Raw genomic sequence first — 25,318 nt, forward strand, 5'->3', positions numbered from 1 at the left:
ATTCTCATAAATATCGAGTAAAATTTTTATTTTTAGTAAGCCAAAACCATTTATTCATTAACCCAAAGGACAATTAGAGTCAAAATATTATTAAAACATCATAGTAAAATTATAAACAATCAATGCGGAATAATCTTCATGGGATGCAGTGCAATCAAGTCGAGTTATTCCTTTTGAGACCAGATGTACCTGAAATTATTTTAAACATAAACAGTATGTAACACCCGGTTCCTGGTATGTATTTAAATTCAAGTAAATTCATGTTTTGCACTGGGACTCGGCGAGTTGGAGACCCACGTCGTCGAGTAAACTCGATTGTTGATCGGGAAGTTTAATGATCTACTCGACGAGTCGGAAGACCGACTCGAAGAGTATAAGCTGTATGGATGAAACCCTAGTATTTAGGGTTTGCTCCCTATTTAAACGACTTATTATGCCTCAACCAGCCCCCATCATCCCTCCCAACCCAGAGAAAAACCTAACTCGAAACCCTAAGCCTTATTTAAGTGTTCTTGAGCTTTTTGGTGCCTTTTGTGTGTATTTGAAGTTGGAAAAAGAGAAGGAAGCTTGGGAGATCGAGAAAGAGCAAGTAGATCCAAAACTCTTGGCACATTTCCTGCTCATTTGAGGTATAAAGCTGATACCTTGGCTATTCATTACTTAGACCTTGATTTGGGGCTATTTTCTACCTTTTTTCTAAACTTTAGTGAAGCTATGCTCGAATTTGTGTGTATATTTGGAGTTGTACTTCAGATATGGAACCATTGAGGGTTCCCATGGCATAAAGGTGCCATCTTTATGGCCATGGGAGGCCCATGCAACATATAAACCCCTTTTTATGACTGTTTAAGCCAAATGCCCCATGCATGGACATCAATTTCGTAGCTTTACTTATAATATGGACCCTATGAGGTTAAATATATGGTTTGGATGCATTTAGACCAAGTAAAATCGATTGTATTGGGACAAAGAGGGACTCGGCGATTTGTTCATAGGACTCAGCGAGTCGGGACGTATTTTCCACCAAATCCTTTCTTTTAAAGGACCAGATGATAAGATTGAAGATCACTCAGTTGTCTAGGCTCTTTAGGTACCTAGAAATCATAGAACTCGGTGAGTAGATGAGCTAACTCGACGAGTTTAAGGCAATATCCCAACCATATGAAGACGGACTCGATGAGTTCAGGGAGAACTCGACGAGTTCAAGGACGAACTCGGCGAGTTAGTTGAAGAAGGTCCCGATGTTTGTTAAAGAAGAACTCATCGAGCTCTTGCTAGACTCGACGTGTAGGGACGAGATTGTAGCCTTTTGTGGACATGAGGACTCAGCGAGTTGGTAGACCAACTCGGCGAGTCAAGTCAACCAGATGTTGACTTTGACCAAGGTTTTGACCTTGACTTTAACTTGGACTTGAGTTAACCCTAGTAGGGGTTATGAGTATTAAATGGTAACTTAGAAAGGATGTTTTGTATGGATCGAGGAGTCGAGAAGAGTTGATTTCCGTACCGAGGACAATGCAGACACTACACGACATTGAGGTGAGTTGTCTTCCAATAGAAATGGATCTAAGGCACCAAGGTCGACGCACTATTAGTTTATTATATTGGAGATGATTGTATGTGTGATAATTGTCTAGTTTACTATTATTTGATATGTTCTATGTGCCAGTATGATATGTTCTATGTGATAGTGGTAGGAGGAGGGGGAATAGTCCCCGATTCGGTCGTTAGGACAGAAATGTAGGTCGGACACCCCAAATATGTTTGACATCATGATTATGATATATATATATCATTATGTGATAGTAGTAGGGGTGAAATAGTTCCCGTGACCGGGTGAGATAGATCGAAGGATAGGCAGGCACCCCGGAATGACATGACACGGGTAGGTCAGCACCCCATAATGGCTTGACACGGGTAGGTCAGCAACCCATAACGGCTTGACATGGGTAGGTCAGCACCCCGGAATGACTTGACATGGGTAGGTCGGGCACCCCATAGCTGCCCGACAGTATATATGGTTGTATGGTATGTGGTATGTTGGGGGAACTCACTAAGCTTTGTGCTTACGGTTTTTAGTTTTGGTTTCAGGTACCTCTTCATCTAAGGGGAAGGAGCCGACAGGGTAGCAACGCATCGCACACACATGATTCCGCATTTGAGAACCCTAGGATTGTACTATGACATTATACTATTTTGACATTATGGTTTTTGAAACATGTAACTATGGTTTTGTGGTTTGATGTGAAATCAGTAATATTTTACTCAAACAGTTTTACAAGTATTATAATTAAAAACGAAAAAAAAATTGTTCTCGATTTTTGAGGTGTTACACAATAAGCACAAAGCTTAATGAGTCCGCCAAAATACCACATACCATACATACATAACAACTGGAAACTAAATCGGGTGTATTTCACCCTGAGTCCCTTCCGACTCCTTCGGTATCTTTCAACCGGTATGGGTCTATTTCACCCCTACATATAAGTATACAGTCATATCAACAAAAGTCACAAAGACAACAATCACATATAGGCATATCAACAAGTGTCACAAAGACAACTATCATCCTACGGCATAATCCAGTAGGTCGGTATTAGTGTCTTCGACCTACGAGTACAATGAAGAGACTCACCTCGATCGGTAAACAAATAGATTTCACACACGAGCTGCCGGTGTTATAGTCCCTCCTAATAACATATCCACAAACCAAACCCTAATTAGTAATTAAGGTAAATATTCAAACTTAGCAATTCCAAATACCAAGATAAATCCCCATTTGGGCAAAAGACCGTTTTCCCTTCTAAATCCTCAACCCCTCACAGTTGACCAAAAGTCAACTCGGTCAAAAATTCAACGACCAACCCTTTGTTGACCTACGATGCGTACTCTAGCTCTATGTTGGGTGTAGAGCTTTAGTCCAAAAAAACGGGCCTCAATTGGGCTACGCGGGGCGTAACCTGAATTACGCATGGCGTACTGCCTTAGGCCCTAATACTCACATTATGCACTTATTTCATTAAGACCTCTCACTCAAAGCTCGTATATAATTCCTAATAGATCCATAATGAATAAAGTTTCAGACTTTATCCATTAGGATGGTCCAAACAACCAAGATATAGCCTTTAAGTCTCTAAGGGACCAACAATGCATCTTTGTTAACTTAATCCATTAAGTCTAAATCTCTAATCTTCAGATTTGAATAAATATGATGTTTAAATGGATAAAGTTTCCAATTTCATCCATAAAAAGGTGCCAAACTTTCAAGATCTAAACTTTATCCATTAAAATGACCAAAAAGCGTCAAATATGACAAATGACTAGATCCATGAAATCAATGATCAAGTTAAAAGCTTTTTACTCACAATGGTCGAGGAATGATGTGATATTGTTGGATCTATACTCGAACTATTCTCATATACTCTTTCATAACCACCTTGCTCTTCAAGATTTAACCTTCTAATGAAGAAATAAGATCATAAATGATTCCAAGGTTAAAAAACAAGAGAGAAGTGACTAGGCTTTCTCAAGGAATGATCTTAAGTGATGGAGGTTGGTAATGAGAGGGTTTCCTATAAGTTTGAACCCTTAAATAGGGCTCAAAACCGAAGATTTAGGGTTTTGATCTGCCCATATTACGCCCAAAATAACTTAAATTATGCCCAATGTAATTCGTTAAAACCTGTAACGCCCAGCATAACCCAAAAACACCCCATTTTCCACTTCAACTTCAAACAACAATAACTTATTCGTTTCAACTCCGTTTTTAGCGTTTTTTATATACACGAAAAAATATTGAATATCCCCACAATCCTATCTAATTACTTTTTGACTCAAAACATATCGAACTAAAATTCTTAATTCATGAAAGAAATCCAAAACATCACTTTCCCGTGTTACCCTTTGACTCCAAAGCACAAACCAATGGCGTGGATCACATAGTCAATACTATCAACATCCAATAGGGTCCAAAGCATACTTCCTTGAACCCTAAAGCCTTTACTTGAACCATTTATTGCCCACAATCATGTAATAAGAAACTTCTCGAAATATAATGTTACAATAGACTTTACGTTTTTCAATTTTTATAGAAAATTATGTTTATTTTTATCTCATATTGGACCATTTTGGTCAACCGATATTAACCATTAACCATAACCATTAACCGACTAAAACCGTTAACCAAACCCAATATTAATCGTCACCCAATGGTTATCAAAATACATTAACCAATTGTAATGTTTATGGTTCGGTTTTGATCAATAACCGAACCAAACCGCCTCATACACACCCCTGATCTTCTGGACCCATGTAAGTGTCCCTGAGACTCGATTTTTATCATGATAGGTGATTAGATCTTGAATTTTGTCCCCAAATCTTCATGTCCTTGATTACTGGGCAGTGAGATCTCATAAAGTTTGCAACTTTATGAATATTCAGGCCATTTAGGGCCTTTGATACTTTGGATCTGGATTTATATATATATTGAGTTTTAGTACCATACATGGAAGTTTTGGTAAAAAAAACCCTCATTTTGACCTAATAAGAGTCTAAGATATGCATGCCTGGAAATTAAGGGTTTTTTATGTTTTTTTATGGTGCTAAAAACGTTACTGGAAATGGGGATCGTGTAGTCTTCCATAGAAAATGCTTAATGAGTTAAGCCAAGTTATGATTTGCCCTATTTAGACCTATAAGTGAGATTTCTATCTGTTTGAGGGTCTAAAGGGATAAAGTTGGGAACTTTATCCATTTAGACCTTAGAATAGGGGTGAGCATTTGGACCGGACCGGCTCTTGGACCGGACCGGTTATGGAGAATTTTGTGGACCATGGACCGGACCGGATGAGTTGTGTCCGTGTCCGGATCCAGGTTCGGGTTTTCCGGTTTTTGGACCCGTTTGGACCGGTACAAGTTTAATTGAATAGAGTATAATAAGTAATCTACATTGATGTATAATATTATAACTTGCAAAATTAATATGTTTTCGTTTCATGCCTAACTAATCTACATTGATGTATAATATTATAACTTGCAATTTGCAAAAAATAATTTTCCAAATAAAAGCAACTAACATATAAATCAAGTTCACCAACAAAGTTAAACAATTTTAAGACAAACATACAAAAGTATTACCGTAACAACAAAAATCATAGTTTAAACTTTAAAATCAATCAAACTAATAAACTTCATAAACTCATAATCTAATCTTCTATTGGACTCTTCCTCATATCATTGTCATCCATATGTAACATATTTAAGTCTTGTGCAATCTCTACATAAACACAAATGAAAATGTTGTTAGTATTTAATAAAAAATAATAATTGTATTAAAAAAGAATAAAGATTGTAATTTTTTTACCCAAAGCTATATCATCATCGTTCAAGATGTCATCAACGTTGTCAACTATCGGATTTGTAGACTTTATCACCCAATCTTGGGTGCATAACAAAGCTTCAACTATCAATATCGATAAACTAGTCTGATACTCACTTACAACTCTACCACATTTGCTAAACGCGGACTCGGAATTATAGTATAAAATAATACTAAAAAGCTGAATTTTTTCAGCTTTGATAGCTCTACTTTGAATGATTGCAACTCAGTGAATATAATACCAAAATAAACAAAATTATAGTCTAAACTCATCTACAAACTGTAAACTAAATGTTGGAAAAAATCGCCGGTCAATCCGACTTAAAACGAATGAGTTATGGGTGTTTAAAACGGCACAAATTACAAAATGTTGCTGAAAAGCTGAATTTTTTCAGCTTTGATAGCTCTACTTTGAAGGATTGTAACGCGGTGAATATAATACCAAAATAAACAAAATTATAGTCTAAATTCATCTACAAACTGTAAACTAAATATTGGAAAAAACCGCAGGTCAATCCAACTTAAAACGAATGAGTTATAGGTGTTTAAAAAACATCACAAAAATCTTAATCATGTCCAACCAGTTCTAAACCCGGTAAAAACCGGATCGAACTGGGAAAAAACCGGACCGGACCGGAGAGAAATCTTAGAACCGAGAACCGGCCCGGGGGTCCAAAAAACGGTCCGGTTCGGTCCGAACCTGTAACGACCCAATTTTCACGTCCAAAAATTTCGTTTTAAAACATTACTTTAGAAAACATTAATAATGAAAACATTGTTTGATCAAACCATGACACAATGTAAACCATGTCTAAAAGCCAAATCATACAACCAATCAAAATATCAGAGTATAAATCCCAAAGAATCTCGTAAATGCGGAAACCAGAGAGTGTGTGTGTGACATGCTGCTACCGCGCCGGCTCCTTTCCCCTAGCTGAGGAGGTACCTGAAACCAAAACTGAAAACCGTAAGCACAAAGCTTAGTGAGTTCCCCCATCGTACCACATACCATACAAACACATAACATACATACTGCCAGGCCATTCTGGGGTGCCTGACTACCCGGTACGGCCATTCTGGGGTGCCGTCCTACCCGTGTCAAGCCATTATGGGGTGCTGACTACCCGTGTCAAGCCATTATGGGGTGCTGACTACCCGTGCCAAGCCATTCTGGGGTGCTGACTACCCATCAGTCCTAACAACCGATCCTCGGGGACTAGTCCCCTCTTACTACCTTTATCGCATATAACATAACAAGCCAGCATGCAAACATATCATCACGTACCGTCAGACATTTCTGGGGTGTCTGAACTACCCTTCGGTCCTATCAACCGATCTCTACTTCTATCTCATATAACATATCATGCTAGCATATAACATATCAGGTAGTAGCAAACCTAGATGACATCACAAAGACAATCATCTAACATATGACTCCTACTGGTGGGCCGGCATTGTGGCCGTAGACCCACCGCTACTGGAAGGTAACTTACCTCGAAGTAGTTGTTGATCTGATCGGGAACTGACTGTCTACTGCTGCTCCGGAAATCCTCCGGCTGCAATTCCCACAACATACTCAATCAAACACTGCTAACTGTCCTTTGAGTAAAATGACCATTTTACCCCTGATCATGCCCTAAGTCAAAGTCAGAGTCAACTTTCAGTTGACCCAACTCACCGAGTTGGCTTTCCAACTCGCCGAGTCCCTACCCAAACGATTGTCCTGAATCCCGTTTCTATTTGTCGAGTTAGGCGACGACTCGACGAGTTCTCCTTCTAAACTGATATTCAAGTCCTTCATCCTACTCACCGAGTTGTATGAACAACTCGTTGAGTTCGTCTTCATCCGAAGAACACTTGCTGCTTCGACTCGCCGAGTTGTATGAACAACTCGCCGAGTCTGTTCTTGATCTAAGGAGATTGCCTTGAACTCGCCGAGTCAGGGCATTGACTCGCCGAGTTCCTCCATAGATGAGTTCAGCTTCCGACTCACTGAGTCACACCCTGTGACTCACTGTTCACTCGACACTACGAAAAGGGGACAAACTCGGAGACTCGCGAACAGACTCGCCGAGTCACATGAACGACTCGCCGAGTCGTTGCCATGCACCTACTAAATACACAGATTTGCTCGATTCCAGTCCATGCCATTCACAGATCTGGACTCCTAGAACACGAATCACACGTAAAGTTTCCAACTTTACGTGTAGATATTCACCAATACGGATTTTAGGGTTCAAAATGCCTTAAAAGGGTAGATCTAGGGTGAACAAGCAACATGGGTCCATAAAGGTAACAGATCTGAGCTCCTGGAGCTCAATCTTGCCTAGATCTAGAGGCCAATCAACTTATTACGACTTATATTGCACATACAAGCTTGGGGATTGGTTCAAGAATGACTTAAATGAAGTAATAAGCATAGAAACATGGGGAAAACGGGTTATACCTCAAAGGAACTGCTGAGAGAGCACAAAGATGTTTGGATTCCTTCCCTTCCTCTTGATCTACTTCCCTTTTGCCTCAAAACCTTCAAGATCACACAACAATTGCTTCAAACTCTAAATGAACAACTTAGAACGAGGGTTGGAAGCTCAGGGGGAATGGGGGCTGGCTTGGGGCAGATATGTTGTTTAAATAGGGTGCAAACCCCTGAAACTTAGGGTTTCATCCAACAGCTGTGACTCGCCGAGTCGCCAACTTAAACGTGTCCCGGGTCCCGCATCTACTCGGCGAGTCAGACCTATGACTCGCCGAGTCAGACCTATGACTCGCCGAGTCCAAGGCTAAAAGAAAAGAAATACTCAAATAAGATTTACGTACCAGGAACCAGGTGCTACAAGTCCACCGGTCCAAATGCTCACCCCTACCTTAGAATGGTCCAGATATGAGTTATGGAGCCCTTATGATCAAAGAAAAAGACTTGATTTATTAAGTTGTTAGGACCCTAGTGCCCACTGCGTGGATAATGGGCTAAGGCTCGTCTATTTTGTCATTTAGTGGCCATGGTGTGGCCAAGGATGGCCATAACGTAGCGACCAACTGGAGTTGACTTTGATGTTGACTGTTGACTTTGACCAAGTTTGACTTTAGGTCATTTGGGTATTATGAGTAGTAGATTGAAACTTTAGTCTCTGTTATTGTATAGGTGATCAGTAGAGGCAATATTCGGAGCAATGATTTGTTTAACTCTCATTTCAGACTGTGAGGTGAGTTTCCTCACTATACTTGTGAGTCAAAGAAACCAATGTCAGCCCAAGTAAATTATGTATCCTGGTTTAGGATGTTGTTATGTTGTAGTGATTTGTAAAGATTTGCATGTCTATCTATTTGTTTTTATATGTTTATCTGTTGCATACTTGCATATGTCAACATAATGCAGTTGGGTTGAGGCAATACTGCTCTGTACATAAGCCAACTAACCTGGGAGCAAGGCAGACATAAGTTGTATTCCTGAAAGGCAAGCCAAATTTATGTTGTGGGATCGGAGCAATCCAGACATGAGTTGCGGGATAGATGGGCAAACCATACTCATGAAATGGGCTCAGGGGTAATCCAGTCTGATGACTGTGGACCCAATATGCATGTAGTTATTTGTTGTGTGGTGATATTTTGGGGGAACTCGCAAAGTTTTGTCTTACTGTTTAAGTATTATGTTTAAGGTACTTCAGATGATTTGGCAAGACGAAGGCGTGATCATACACATCCTGCAGTGATATGCTATGCATATTTTATGATACTCTTATTTTGGGATAATTGTATATGATACTTGGTTCTATGACTTAGGTTTTGATTGAAACAATGATTTTACTTTAAATGAAAATGAAAAAATTTATTGTGATTTTTGGGAAATCTATATTAATAAAATAAATATGTTAAAGTTACTTTATTTTGGAAAAAAAAACAGGTGTAAAATAGGGAAAAAATACAAAATATAGGGTTTTTTATGGAAAAAAGGCTCAATTTACTTGTTGGTAACCGACTCACGACTAGGGGGCTGAGATAGGAAGTAATAGATAAAAATTGGGTCTTTTATGAAAAGAAAATAGATCTAAAAAGGAAAAAAAAATCAAAATATATAATTTTTTATGGAAAAAAGGGATAATGACGTAAAATCTATTAATTTTGGCAAAAAATATGCAAATTTACTTTCTTTCTTTTTTCGGATTTTAGGTTCACTAAAACTAAATGTTTGCAAAATAATAATAATAATAATAATAATAATAATAATAATAATTTTACCATTTTGTGTTATTTTGCTTTATTAAAACTTTTTAGTTTAACAAGAATATTCGGTTTTATCATTTTTTTGGTGTATAAAAGCTTTCAACTTTGATTTTCTGGGTCATTAAAGTCTTAAGTCTAGTGGAAATACTTGCTTCCACCGAATAAATCTACAAAAAATATAAATTTGAAAAAAAAAAGTTACAAACATCCTTTTAATAAAAGGATAATGACTTGAAAAAGATAACGAACTATATCTTTTGTATATATTTGGTCACTTAATTACTTTTTGTTTATTGTTAACCCTTAAACTTGTTTTGTTATTTAAACCATATTATTATTACTTGCTATTGCAGGTAAAGCCTGTTTTGGGGGGGTTTGAGTTCCAACTTCGGCGACATTTCCAACATTCCTTACCTCCGACGACATCTCTGGTCATTCGTCGTTGAAGAACCGTCGTGAGCCACCGCTAAACTACTAGGTTCGCTTTTCTCCTGTAGATTACAAACCCTTAATCCCTTCACCTTCCCATATAAAGTTACAAACTTGAAGAAATATTTGGAAACTAAAGTTCATAAAGCTATCATAATCACTTAAATGAAACAAAAACAAGCTCCTGTAATGGTGGCTTTGCTTTAGAAGATATGAAGTCACATATAAACAAATACATCTAAAATTGAATATGAGATTTTTTAATACAAATCGTAATCAATGATTTGAATTTAGACATAACAAAAAAGTTTTGCTTTAGAAGATCCGAAGTCGTGGAATGAATAGAAACAAATCCATGTAAAATTGAATATGAGATTTTTTAATACAAATTGTAATTGATGGTTTGAATTCAGACATAACGAAAAACAATAATAATAGTAATAGAAACTTGATTTTTCCCTTTTCGAAATATAGAACATTGTGTACATACAAAGATTATAAGAAAAAAATGTGATGTCAATTGATTAGCAGCTTCAAATGGATGAAAACCATCTTAGAACACAAAGTGAGTCGCATTAGGACATGTCCCGATCAATTTAGTGTTACAAAAGAACACCATCCTCTCCACTTTTCCTATTCCACAACACCCTCTAGACGCCTCCACAAACCCTAAAATAAACGACTAGATGTAAACATTCAAACGAAATGGAATTTTGACTATAAGGATATGAAATTTCAGACTTAATTTTTGTTACCATGGGAGGCAAGATCTTTGATTAGGTCGTAGAGTGGTTGAAAGATGTCGAAAATAACCATCTCGAGACCTCGGTGTTGTGATACAAGTTGGGTTGCAGTTAAATTTATCTTCTTGTTGAACGATTGAGCATGTGTGTTGATCTTCACTACAGACCCCTTTCCATGGGATCCGAACAAAATTCTCACCGCCGACAATCAGCCAAGCGGTGGGAGCGATGCCACTCCGTTTCTCCATGCTCCTAATCCCTAGTCCATACAAATCTTTTTTTTTTTGGTAAATTGTAATCAATTAGTAAAATCTATAATAACAAAACACCCAAATGATGATTGCAAGAACTAATTATGGTGGATTAGAATTAATTTTACCTTGATGAGGCTTGAAAGGATTCATACGAAGTAGGATCTATATTTGAAAAAACCCATTTTGGGCTTCCACCAGAGTTTGTATCCACCGGAAATGTCGTTGGAGGTGAACCCCAAAACAGGTTTTACCTACTATTGTAGGTAATATTGGTATATTTTAAACAAAAAACAAGTCTAAAGGTTAATGGTGCACCAAAAAAATTATGTAACTGAATATGTTCAAAGGATATAAGTGATTACCCTTGCAAGTCATTATCCCTTTAATAAACCTAAAATCCGGAAAAAAATTAAATGAACATTTTTCTACAAAAACTTAACAAGTAGAAATATTAAATGTATAAAAATATTATAAAAATATTATAGGTGCTGCTAAATGGTCCTTTTATTTTCATAATGTCACTATCTTGTTTTCGAATTCAACTTAACGAGAGAAAAAAAAAATTGGTTGAAATGAAAATAAAACAAAAGAAATTGATATTTTTGAGTTTCATTTAAAAAAAGGAAGTGTGAGAACCAAAGGATCATTTTTCCTCATCCTTTTCCTTCCGATCTGGGATGATTTGAAAAGAAAAAACCAAAATGTTTTCTTTTAAAATGGAACAAAAAAGAAAATTTTGTTTCCTTTATTTTTTCTTTCTTTTTTCCTTGTGTATTTTCTCTTTTTTACGTTTCTTTCGATTAAAGTCGGGCATGTGCGTATATCATCCTTGTAGAGGGGTTATGAAAATGGATCCAACTAAATGGGCTTTTTACTTTCTTATTGTCAGCCGATTTAACCGGCCCAAATCATCTGGGTATATAAAATGCGACGGCTCTCACAAAAATATCCTCTCGCACGAATCAACCCTATCTGGATTTAGGGTCTCTGCGATCCGTCTAGGGTTCTTATCGATCAACCCTATACTTCAATTTTACCGATAGATTCTATATTATTGTTCTACCCTATACATAGTTTGATTTGTCAAATCAATTAGGTTTCCTTTCACAAGATGATGCAACCAGGAAACGGCATGGCACCAGTACCAATGGCTCCGATGCAGCCGCCACCACAACAACAGCAGTACCAACAAGCACCACCGCAACAGCAGTGGATGATGCCTCCACCGGCTCAACAACAACACCAACAACCGCTGCCGCCCCATATGTGGGCCCAGCAACAGGCACCGCCTCAGCAGCAGCAACAAGCACAACATATGATGCAAGCAAATCAGCAGTCGCAGCAGTATTCTTCTGCTCCGGCGAGTTCCGATGAGATTCGGTCTCTTTGGATCGGAGACTTGCAGTATTGGATGGATGAAACATATGTTACTAATTGCTTCTACAACACCGGAGAGGTACTGCTGATCCTTTTCCCCAATGAGCTCTTTACGTATGTATTGAAAAGTTGGAATTGCGATTTATATTGTTTCTAATTCTATGTTCAGGTTCTCACGGTGAAGATTATTCGCAACAAACAAACTGGACAACCTGAAGGCTATGGTTTTATTGAGTTCAGGAGTCGTGCTGGTGCAGAAAATGCTTTACAGACCTACAATGGGACACTGATGCCATCTACTGAGCAGAATTTTCGCCTTAACTGGGCAACCCTTGGTGCTGGTGAGAGACGCAATGATGACACTCCTGACTACACAATCTTTGTTGGTGATCTTGCTGCTGATGTTTCGGATTACATATTGCAAGAAACGTTCAAAACTGTTTACCCGTCAGTCAAGGGAGCGAAAGTTGTCACTGATAGAACTACTGGACGTTCTAAAGGATATGGTTTTGTTAGATTTGGAGAGGAGAGTGAGCAAGTTCGTGCCATGTCTGAAATGAATGGTGTTTTATGTTCATCCAGGCCAATGCGTATTGGCCCTGCAGCTACCAAGAGTGGTGGTGGTGGTGGCGGTGGTGCAGGTGGTGGAGGTGGTGGTATGCAGAAAGGTACGTTTTCGAATGCTTTAGAATTATTATTCCTGTGTCACTACCCTCAAACGATTGCTTTTGTTGAAATGGATTACTGTATGCTATCTTATTTGTTTCTTTTGATGCTTGTTTAGATAGAATTTGGTCTACTCTTTTATTTCTATAGTCGGTGGTTCTTAGATAGCTTTTGTCACTCATGCCTTGGACACCAGGAGTTCATATCTTTTCTTTCCAGTAGTTGCATTTGTGAACCTGGGATCAATTAATTATGTAAAAGACACACGAAACTTATAAAAGCTCATGTTGTCTCAAAAGCAGGACCCAGAGAGGCTCTCATTTTTGGGTGCCTGGAACTGATTTCAGCCGAAATGATTCCACTTTATTGCAGTGGCCTTGTTTAGGTCAGTGGTTTTGTTTATGTAATGAGTTTCTTTCCTTATTACAGTTCCTTTTTCTAAATTCGCCTTACTTTTCATTTCCTTTCCCTTTAGTTTCCGAGTTCCTTCAGTATTTATTTACCAGTCTTAAGTAAATTGCTTTACTTCTTTCGTAGTTACACTCTTTTTTTTTCAAGTTTCTTTTCTTCATATCATGTCATCTTTTCTATTTGTTCCAGTGTTTTACCTCTTTATATTCCTGCCATATTCAGTCTTTCAACATCCAATTATCATCTTTGAGTATTGTGTTTTCTTTCTTTTTTGCTACTGTGTTACCCATGCGTTAGGCTTTGGACACGGCTTGTCAGTTATTTTTCCTGTATCAAGACATTAGACCACATTTATATATAGAATAAATTTGATTCTTTAATCTATCCCTAATCTTGTTACTTGTTGTTTTTTAATAATTTGTATTGCCATTCAACTATTCAAGACTTGTGCTTCTTTTAGTATTTGTATTTGTATAGTTCCAACAGAAGCTGGAGTACAGGTATTGCAGTTATTGACCAATTTTTAGGCACAACATCTGGAATTCTTCATTGTTGATTTGGATACGATGTTTCTTCCTTGTTTTATTTATTTATTTATTTTTTCTAAATATTGTTGATACATGCAGCCCCTTACCAAAGTGGTCAAGGAAGTCAGGGAGAGAGCGACCCAAACAACACAACTGTGGGTATTATTGTCTTTTTTTTTTGTAGCTATTCTATTTGAAGCTCTAAATGTTTAAGAATTGACAATGATGAGTGCAGATATTTGTTGGTGGTTTGGATCCAAGTGTTTCTGATGAAACCCTAAGGGGGGTGTTTGGTCAATTTGGTGAACTAATTCATGTGAAGATTCCCGTAGGCAAGCGATGTGGATTTGTTCAGTTTGCCAACAGGTGTCAACATAAATCCCCTTTGAAAGTTTATTTTTTGTTTCCATATTTACCCTTGTTTGGTATGTTTCAGAGGGTGTGCAGAACAAGCTTTATCGATTCTAAATGGAACTGAATTAGGAGGCCAAAATATCCGGCTTTCTTGGGGTCGTAGTCCTTCAAGCAAACAGGGGCAATCGGAGCAGCCACATTATGGTGGTGGAGGTGGCGGTGGTGGTGGTGGTGCTTATTATGGGTATGCTCAAGGGTATGAGGCGTATGGGTATGCTCCTCCGCCTCAAGATCCAAATGCTTATTATGGAGTCTATGCAGGGGCTGCAGGGTATGGTGGTTACCAACAACCACAGCAGGTAGTATGCATTTTCTTGTTTCTTTTTATATTTTATAGTCATACTAAAAGGGCATTTATGTCTTTTTACACAAACAAGAGATCTGAGAACAAGTATCAGTTTCATCTTGTTTCACCTTTTTGGGTTTACTTTGTCATGAGGCTCATTTTTTTTAATGATTTAATGAGTTGAGCCAGAAAACTTGGTTTAATGATTATGGAGAATTTTATTTTTCGAAATGTAAGAGGGTAGAATGGTCATTTGGTCTCAATTCGTAAAAAAACTGACTTTTATGCGTACCCTTATTTTTTTTTTTTACTTTGATGTTGTTTATAAGGTTTTGTGGGTGGTCAAAGGGTTGACTTGGATTTGTGTTTTTTTGCAGTGATGATTAGCATTGAAGGTTGGGGGTGTGAGCTGTTATATGAAGTTGGTCTGGTCTGTACTATATATGGTGCGTGGAGTTTGATATATGTGCCCAAGAGAAACAAACATCTCCCTATTGTGGATGTCGATGTTACTTTTTTTTTTCTTGATATTATGTTTGCTGATCTAACTGTGGGTTTGAGATTGTTAGAGATGTTTGTTAAGAATATTGGATTGTTGCTGTAAGCCTAGTTTTCTTTTCAAGCGTCCTTTTTTTTTCTTTTCAAAAAGAATGTTTTTTATAATGGTTGCATAAAATCGTGCTACAAATGACTCAAAATCCCATTGGAATATACAAATGCTAAAACAAAAGCGTGATACTTCCTATGTTAAACTTTCTGATGTAATCTTTTATCCACAAAATTGCCGTTGTACTAAACCGGTCTGATACTCCTTTCAATTGGTTTTTGTTCAATTGGAAAGCTTTTAAGGTGCAATATCATGGGCATTCTATAAGCCGTTCTACGGTTCAATATAACAATTGTGGAAGGATTATATAACAACATAAGAGTATTTAAATTTACTTCGAAAAAGAAGAGATATCGACAAAAAATGACCACTTGAAAAATTAGATATATTGGTTTTACGGTGTTTTTCCCTGTTTATATGTCTAGAATGGAGCATTTTGGATTCTACACAATTGTAAAGTGGGTTTGCGTTTCCTTTGCACCGATCTCACCATAAAAATTTCTCTTAAACCATATCCTGCAAATGGTTAGATCCTGCTCTTATATCATAATGTACTTCGTACAATGACTACCCATCCACAAGTATGTTACACTTGATCCCAAATTATCACTCATCCTTGAAGCTTATATCTTGACCAAAAGTCTTTTAGTATCATTTTTTGGTAGCAATGTTGGTACCCATTGGCAACAATATAGCTGTATAACATGATCTTCAGTTGTTTTGTTTGTAATCTCATCTCTAGCAAGGGGTTATGGAATGAACTTGGCATGCAAGGTCAGCCTCACCTTCCACTTCTGTGTTGCCCTCATCATCACCAATTTACTCAAGAAATCATCATGACCTATCTTGTTCATACTACTAATTTCATCTTTCAGTTCAACACCAGCAAAATCATGGTATGTGAATAAAAAATGTTTGCCATCAGAATATGTGAAGGGATAACGTCATCGAAAGTTAAGATCAACTTTCTGGATTTACATTCACCATTCTACCTATTCTACATAGAAACTATTTTCAATTACAAAACATGTATACTCAAGCAACTAAATTTCGAATTATGAATCTTTGTTGTATGAGGATATGAGAGCGTTGTCAATGCCCTGGGATTGTACTTAAGTAGCATTATTTACAATTTCTTTTCCACGTGGATTAACACACATGGCCAGGAAAACGGTAAAACTTACAAATAATATATTCACATAACCATGGTTTACCGGATGAATGCTTCAAGTTTGTGATAAGGTCATTTGATATGCATGTCAAAACAACACCATCCCCACCTCCACATTGCTCACCAAAATGTGGGGTAGACCATGAACCACCACACCCAATAATCTTATTTCTCGCTCTATCTCTCTACTTTTTTATTAATTAAAAAACAGATACTGTTATTAAATATCTAAAAGAAATAAGAAATATATTATAATGGTATGGTTTAAATATGATGGTGTGGTGGTATGGTGGGTATACCCCACGGCCTAATGGCTTTATTGACATGCTTTTTGAGACGTTAAGGATCCACGATAAAAGAAAAACAAACAAAAAAAAAAATCAAGTAAAATGACAAAAGAAGCAGCCATTTCTATAAAATGTTACAATTACAATCAAGTATCAACCACAAATGACCTCCCAAAAACAACATAATCTCTATCATCAACTTAAACCTTACTTTCTCACTTCAATTAAAGACGTACAAAAATGGGACATAAACAGCTGTTAACAACTCATGATGAGTGCATAGAGCTCAACAACTTAAGCGCAAGTTCCTCTTGTTCATGCAACGATATCGCATCTGTCTTCGATGCCACCTCATCTTTCCTTGCCACATCATCATCATCACCATCGCTATCAAAGTACACTTTTGATTTTTTAAGGTTGCGTGTGTCTTTATTGGACCCAGAAAAGCCGTCATCGTCTTCGTCCACGTCATCATCATTATCTCTTGCCCTTTTATGTTTTTCCTTTTCCTTTAGTCTCTTTTCTTTACGTCTTTGGCGATCCAAAATCTTGTCCTCCTTGTCTCGTGAGATCATATCCAGTTTCATCTCTGCATACCTCTTCAATACTACAATGCAAAACAACAAACATGTTAAATAAGGAAAAAAATAATAATAATAATAAAGCACAATGCTATAAACGAGTGAATTTTTTAGAAGCAAAATGGTTCAATTATAACAGAAAGAAAGAGAAGGAGGTTGCAATAAAATACACAAATAAATCTATTTCTTGCATTTTACCCTTTTGTTTGTATAAGAAAAAAGTGTTGATTACCTTTATCTTTATCAAGAAGTGCTGAGTCAGCATTCATGGCAGCTAATCTTGCAAGAGGTGGCAATGTGTTCCCTTCTTCATCAAATACAACTCGTGACCCCACTGGTCTATGGACATTAATCTTCAACTTCTTTTTCTTAAGAACCCTAGTTGTAGGCCTACAAACATTATGTCAAATTTATATTATCATCACACCAATTAAATCTCAAAAATTACTTTTTAACCATAAAAATACATAAAACAAGAGTAAATCACATTTGATTTTTGCAATTTTGGTCCTCATTTGAGGTTCTTGTAGCATTTTTGGTCCTTAAGTATATTAATCTTTGCATTTTAGCCACCAAAAATAGTCAATTTCTTGGAAAGGGGATTAAAACGTTACAAAAAACTCATATAAGGACCAAACCGCAAGAAAACTTTTTGTGACCAAAATTGCACAAAATCAGCTAATCTCAGGGACCAAAAATGAAATTTCCTCAAAAAAACAAATAAGAAAGTAAGGATACATATTACATACAACATATTTTCAATCGCCTTCAAGTCCTCATCGTTTTCCGTTTCCTTTCTCTGAAGTAAATCAAGTGTCTCTTCATCTTCTTCAGATTCCTCAAGTAAATTGTTACTTTCCTTTTGACTCGAAATCTTTATCAAATCTTTTTGCACGGGCACTTCGGGCAGCAAAGTGGACTCCTCGGGCAGCTTCTTTTTGTCTATACTTTTACGGTCAAGGTAACGGAGTTGTGGGGTCATTGGGAGACCCAATGAGGCTGAGTAGTCATCAATGGGAAGCTTTGTAACATCAAAAACTTCTTTATCTTTTTGTTTGTAAATTGATTTCACATAAGTTTTGAAGGCTCTTTGAGCTAAAGGCTGTAGATCCGGGTACTTTGCTAGCAATGCAGCCAATAAACCAGAAACCGATTGTAATCGTTTTGTGTTTGCCTGAAATTTGCAACAAAATGTTCAGATGCCAACACATGATGACAAAAAGCAATGTACTTTGCTTCTCTTTACCAATATGAGCAATGTGCTTTATTCTTTTACACATTTTGTTTACCTATAATAGCAATGTACTTACATTTCTTTACACATAAATAACAACATACTTACTAAGCATGTTGCTAATCTATGTAAAAAGGAAAGTATATTGTTATTATGGGTAAAAAAACACAGTAAGTATGTGTTGTTATAGTAAAAAATAAAAATACATTGCCTATATTGGTAAGAAGAGTAAAGTACGTTGCTATTCCATGCAAATAGCTTAAGAAAAGCAAGGGAAAAATGATGCTACCTTGTCAACTTGAACAGGTATTTTCTTCTCTTGTAATCGATCAAGCATTTTCATTTCTGAAGGGAGAAGAAATAAGACTGACCGGCCTGCAGAATCATATCGGGCAGTCCGACCGACTCTATGTATGTAACCTGCCACGTCATCAGGGCAGTCCACCTAATAAAAACAAAATCATATTTAGTCCTTGTCACACTTTTGAAATTTCCTTAAGCTTCATTTCCCTAACTTTCTGTATTAAGTATAAAAAGAAACACTCATATATGTAGCTTAAAAGGATTAAGTCATGTTTCCATGATGTATAAAAAATGTTACCTGAACAACCCAATCAACACCTTTGTTGAAATCTAGACCTCTTGAAGAGACATCGGTTGAAAAAAGAACTGATCTTTGTTCAACAAATTGTTGCAATATAAATGTTCGTTTTATTTGTTTCATCCTTCCATGTAGGCACTTTAGAGGAATCCCAGGACGCAATTTCTTGAATGCTTCATATACAAACCTTACCTATCAAATATGGGTTTCGAATGTAACACATTAAAGAAACAGAAAAAACGGCCTAATAAAACCTTACTAGAATGTTTGGTTTGGTTGTCATACAATTAGAATTAGCATTTCTAATTATTTAACAAAGTTGAAAGTAACCCATTACACAGTTTGCTACCTTGTAAAGAATATGTGAGAATGTTATAACTTTGCTACAATTTATTTTCTAATGATAACTAGAAAATACATTCTTTTGTTATAACTTTGATTGGGTTGGATGAGCTTTGTTCTGTTTAATTTTTTATTTTTGCAAATAAAAATGTCATAAAGTATAACTAAAAATTCTAAAAAGTACAGTTAAAACTTAAAACTATCGATAGTATTTATAGATAATATAAAACATTCATTTAAATCCTACATTCTAACCCAACATGATAATGGAATTCATTATATATTCAAATAGAACATAAAAAAAGAACTAACCTGCTTGCAGCTGGAAAGAAAAACAAGAATCCTTGAGTTTAAATGTGCCTTTATAAAACTCCATAACATGTCTAGCTTTTGATCAAGAGGAACAAGCATGACTTTTTGCTGTAGTCTACTTGGAGTAGCAGCTATGGCTTCTTCATCAACAGCAACATATTCAGGATCCTTTAAACTGAGTCGTGCAAGATCTTTAACTGATTTTGTTTGTGTTGCAGAAAAAAGTAAAGTCTGTCTGTGTTTTGGGAGTTGTGAAATTATAGCATTTACTTCTTTTTTAAATCCTGCATCTAGAATACGATCCGCTTCATCAAGTACCAAAACCTGTTAACTAGCATTGAATGATTGAAACACACCCAAATCAGTGGACTTTCCATAAGAACAAGAGAAAGAAAAGAAAATGGGAAAATTGAATTTTGACCTGTAGTTGTGAACAATCAAAATTTGGAGTTGTGTCCATGTGTTTGAGAAGCCTGCCAGGTGTACAAATCAATATATTCATTCGATTCACGCGATCTTTCTCTTCATCATATTCATTACCACCAATTAAAAGACCAGCACTAAATCCATGGTGTTTGCCAACTGATTTTAGTACACCGAAAATCTGGTCTGCTAGCTCTCTAGTGGGAGACATGATAATGCTACCTACTCCATCCTCTATACCCCATCTTGCTTTATACAACTTCTCCAAAACCTGACAAATAGTAATTTTTGAATCATAAACATGATGTAAGATGATAAAAGGTTGAAGGCAAACTAGATTAAGAGACAATGTTGGGATTTACATTCTCTTTTTCATATAATTGCAGACAAAATACAACTTCCAGCTTGACCACAAACGATTAATGGTAAATAACTTACAACAAACGCATCAACTTCACCCCTTCAAGATTCATATGGTTTTAAAGACAGCTTAAACTTCAGGAAACTAAATAAACTAATAAAAGTAGCAAATAATAAGAAACATTAATATTCAGTATCCAGCAGCACACAGAAAATGAATCAACTATTCAACACATTACAGTACAATATTTTTCAGGTCTGGTTCAAAGTCTAAGATGGCAAAAGAAAAAAAAAAACAGGTGTTTATCATCATATCTTTTATGTATGAGTTAAAGCGATTATCTTAATGATTTTCTGATCATTTATGTTGTGTTCCATGCACTGGGTGAAAGCTAGGTTATCAATAAGCTATCTCAAGTAGCTTATTAAAAGGCTAAGCTTATAAGCTAGTTTATAAGCTACTTTAGGAGTCTCGCCTAACAACAAATTGCAAAAAGCTCAAAAATAAGCTAGCTTATTCATGCCAAAACACAGCCTTTGAGACCAACTATCAGATTTTGAGAAGCTAAAAGTTGCTAAAACAGAAATGTTTTTTTTTTTGAAAAAAAAAAAGAAAAATTACCAACCTATCCTAAAATCAATCAGCTCCAACACGAACAGCCAAACACCCAGATACTACCCAGCGACAAAATCTTTAAATTCATGTTTATATTTCAATAATGTAAAAAAAATGATTTTTTCTTAAGCATAAACTCTAGTATAACCATAAATACACATATTTCTATCGGGTATGCCTTCATTGGAGTTATTAACTAGGCTTACAACTGTGCCAGAAAAGCATATACATCAGATGTTGGATTGTTCGCTGAAATTACAAACTTACAGGAATTATAAACGCTAAAGTTTTGCCGGATCCAGTTTTGGCAGCACCAAGTATATCACGGCCAGATAGTGAATGAGGCAATGAAGCCCTCTGAATATTAGTCATGTTCTTATACCCAGATTGGCGCAATCCGTCTTTTGTATTCTTTGACAGAGGTAATTGTTGGAATTTCGTGCAACCGGCGTACTGAGAGTACGTACTCTCATCGATACGGCCGATCGGGGACTTCGCCGGCAGCGGCGGAAGGGATAATGGATTGGAACCTGATTCTAGCTTCCCAAATTCTATCCATTTCTCCAGTAATTCGATTTCCTGTACTTCCGATGTGCGGCTCTGTATACGTAACTGTTTGGATTTTGGCTTCTTCATTGGGAAATTAGTTGCTAGGGTTTCAGAGAGTGATTGAAATCGTGGTTTCGATGGTTTTAATTTGATTTTTTTTTTCTGGGTGCGGAGAGTTGGGGTTTTAGGCGGTAGGGCTTTTGGGCACAATTGAAATTCTATGTAACCACAAGGCAGCTACAGCTAGGGTTTAGCGAAAGGATTATAATTTAATAAATAGAAATCTTCATAAAAGTTACATTTAAGTTCTAAAAAAAATTTTTAAAGAAAAAAACCCAAGAAACCGGATAAACCTGACATTTTAACCATTTTTTACCTTTTCAGCCGGTAATCCTTTATGTGGCATGCCAAGTTGGAAGGGGATGCTGACGTGTCATCTGATTTGGCATGCCTTGTCAGCATAAATCAATTTTTTTTAAAAATGATGAATTTTTGTAAGGAATAGAGGCAGGGCCGGTCCTAGACTATTTGAGGCCCGGGGCGAAAAAAATAGATGAGGCCCTTCAAATTGTATAATTTTCTAGTCAAATAACTAGAGTTGATGTCCAAAAAAGTGGCTTGTACTAATTCACTAAAATATATAATTATTTGAGAATAATATAGTTATGGCTGGTCAAAAAAAAAAAAAAAAACCTTAACAAAGCTTCTATATTTGAATCATAAATGAAGCGAAATAATAATTAGCAATTTAAAGATATACATAATTGAGGCAAGTTGAGCATAAAAAAGATTTGCAATTTCGGTAAAAAGAGTATGTTTAACATCAAACAGTTGAAGTTTATATCAAAATTATTACTAAAGTAATTGAATATAAATACACAAGTTTGATTTCTAAAAATAAAATTAGCAAATAGCATAGAAATTTAAAAACTAAAAAAGTTTACATATAGTATTTGCCTCGAATAATAAATAGCAAAATGACTTTCACAAAATTCAATTTGATAGCAAATTATCTCCTTTATTTTTATTTTTTTCTATCATACTCCTCTCAACTACAAATCTTTTAGAAACATCTAAATTTTAACACTCTCCTTAGTGGAATAGACATAAGTAATAACATACTAAAAAAATAAGATCTTAGCAAAGCTATTGTACTAACACTTATAATCGTAGCAAAAATCAAAACTTAGATACCTTAATCTGTTTATTTGGATGTTGACTAGGGCTGGATGAAAATCGAACTTCCAGAAATCAAACATTCAAGAGGTTGCTGCTAGGGTTGTGGTGATAATCCTTCAAAATAAATCGTTTTGCGAAACAGTTGTGCATTTCAACCTTAGGCGGTTCATTACTTTTTGACAACTGAGAAATCATTTGAGTCATTCTGAGAAGCACAAAAAAATATTTGCCTTTAATAATTAATAAGTAAAATATTTTAAAACATATTTCTTTATAATTGAGAATTTGTTTGCGTCGTTTTGGAGGCACGCCAAAAAAAATCCATAGCCCTAATAGCCTTTAATAAATCTTAAGTATTAAAAAAAATCAAAGGATGTGACTAACAAGATTCGAACTCAGGTAACTCACCAATATTAACCCCTACACTTCAAATATCTTAACTACAAATGTTTTTTGTTTTTTGTCGCGTATTATATCATCTAAATTCGTATATATACACTAACCGTAGCTTGTAGGGGCCCCAAGATTTGGCGAGGTCCGGGGCGGTCGCCCAGCTTGCCCATGCTCTAGGGTTGGCCCTGAATAGAGGGGAGAGAGCAGAGAGGTTTCAAACTCTGGACCTCTCCCACCAAACAAATGCATCTAACCAATTAAGCTAGATGCCACATATGTTTTATATCCTTCACATGAATATATAATCTTTATTTATTTTCATTAAAGTTCTACAAATGATTTTTTCTAAGAGAAAAAGAAGTCAAGGGGAATTGAACCAAGGACCTACCACTTTATTCAAAAAAAAAATATTTAGGACTTAAATGTAACTTTTTTCAAATTAATGAGACTTTTCTGAAGATTTCCCTAATTTATAAGACTGAATTCCATTTTAATTACATTAAATTAATAAAATTAAAATAAAAATTAACATAAAATTAATACAAAGATGATTTAATTTCATGTATTTATCTAAATTAAGGATTATAATTTTATATAACATAAAATATCTCTTAATTAATAATTTATTTAAAAGAATTGATTAATAATTTTGAGTTGTTTTTTATTATGAAAGTTTAATTAATTTTGTAACTGTGTTGTCCACGGGTTATATATATATATATATATATATATATATATATATATATATATATATTACATATTAAAAGAAAGAATAAATTTATCAGTTGTTCAAGATATATTTTGTTTTGTGTTCATTTGATCATTAAACTTGTTTCAAATGTGAAACAAATTCAATTGTTAAATGTGTTAAAAAATATTATCAACTAAATATTAACAAAAACAAAATATATTGTTTTTTAAGTCATTAACAACTTATTAAATATTATAAATAAATAAATAATCCAATAATTTTCTAGTTTATATTTTCAATGATTAGATTGTTTTATTTGATTATATATTCTTGATGACATAAATACCACTTTTTATGTGAAAAGTACGGCATCAAAGAACACCACCTTTGTTCCGATAGATCCATAAATATAGTTATATCGAAACTAAAATCGTATTTTACATACTTGTTTTATTGATTATAAATAGTAATGGGAAAAATATCTTACTAGGGTAATCATCTTTATCGTTTTGTTTATTTAGGTAACTTCTTTATTTTTGTATATATTTGACCATTTAACTTGTTATATGTGTTTACATATTATCATTATCACCGACTATAGCAGATGACAATGGTAATATGTAAACAAATCAACAAGTTAAATGATTAATTGTGTACAAAAAAGTTGTCTAAATGTGAACAAAACGAAAAGTTAATTATCCTGATAAATCATTTTCCACACTTTTAATAACAATTTTATTTTTGATATTTGTTTTTATTATTTGTATGAAACGTTATTTTTAAAATATCTATAATTTCCTAAATAATAATTAAATATTGATCAATTTTAAACTTTATTTTTTAATTAATAAATACGTTTTTATTTTGTGAAATATTTTATATAGCCTCTTATAATTTTTTTTCTTTTGTTTTTAAGCATATACAATATTTTTAAAGTAAATATTATCTAACAATAAATTTAAGTAAATTAAATATGTAACAATAAGTATGGAAGATCTTAAAAAAACAAAAAAGAAAATATTACTTAGCAACTAAAAAACAAATATATATATATATATATATATATATATATATATATATATATATATATATATAATGTAAATGTTTTAAAATTATTCAAACTTTTTAATACTTTTTAGTGAGAAGTTTATAAACTTTTAACTTTTTAATACAATGTTTTAAACTAGTATTTAACGAAAGTATTTCAAAATGTTATAAAAAATATCAAATTGTCATACAAAATTTGTAAAAAAAAAACTTTAAA

General features: G+C 35.1%; 2 protein-coding genes across 2 annotated transcripts; one reads left to right on the forward strand and one right to left on the reverse strand.

Moving 5' to 3' along the window:
* Nucleotides 1–11,957: 11,957 nt before the first annotated feature.
* Nucleotides 11,958–15,330, forward strand: ATRBP45C (RNA-binding (RRM/RBD/RNP motifs) family protein). The gene is made up of 6 exons (XM_079011113.1): nt 11,958–12,483; nt 12,574–13,072; nt 14,108–14,163; nt 14,244–14,374; nt 14,445–14,721; nt 15,086–15,330. Exons 1-6 carry the CDS (start codon nt 12,139–12,141, stop codon nt 15,086–15,088), a joined length of 1,311 nt encoding a protein of 436 aa, XP_078867239.1. The 5' UTR covers nt 11,958–12,138; the 3' UTR covers nt 15,089–15,330.
* Nucleotides 15,331–16,876: 1,546 nt separating this feature from the next.
* On the reverse strand, nt 16,877–22,022 carry LOC145061755 (DEA(D/H)-box RNA helicase family protein). The gene is made up of 8 exons (XM_079009307.1): nt 21,510–22,022; nt 20,265–20,537; nt 19,844–20,167; nt 19,190–19,381; nt 18,878–19,033; nt 18,104–18,528; nt 17,587–17,744; nt 16,877–17,380 (listed from the first exon to the last, which is right to left on the reverse strand). Exons 1-8 carry the CDS (start codon nt 21,876–21,878, stop codon nt 17,040–17,042), a joined length of 2,238 nt encoding a protein of 745 aa, XP_078865433.1. The 5' UTR covers nt 21,879–22,022; the 3' UTR covers nt 16,877–17,039.
* Nucleotides 22,023–25,318: the final 3,296 nt, after the last annotated feature.

The sequence above is a fragment of the Lactuca serriola genome, chromosome 7 (assembly GCF_051521515.1).
Source record: "Lactuca serriola cultivar US96UC23 chromosome 7, Lser_US96UC23_V15, whole genome shotgun sequence".
NCBI lineage: Eukaryota > Viridiplantae > Streptophyta > Magnoliopsida > Asterales > Asteraceae > Lactuca > Lactuca serriola.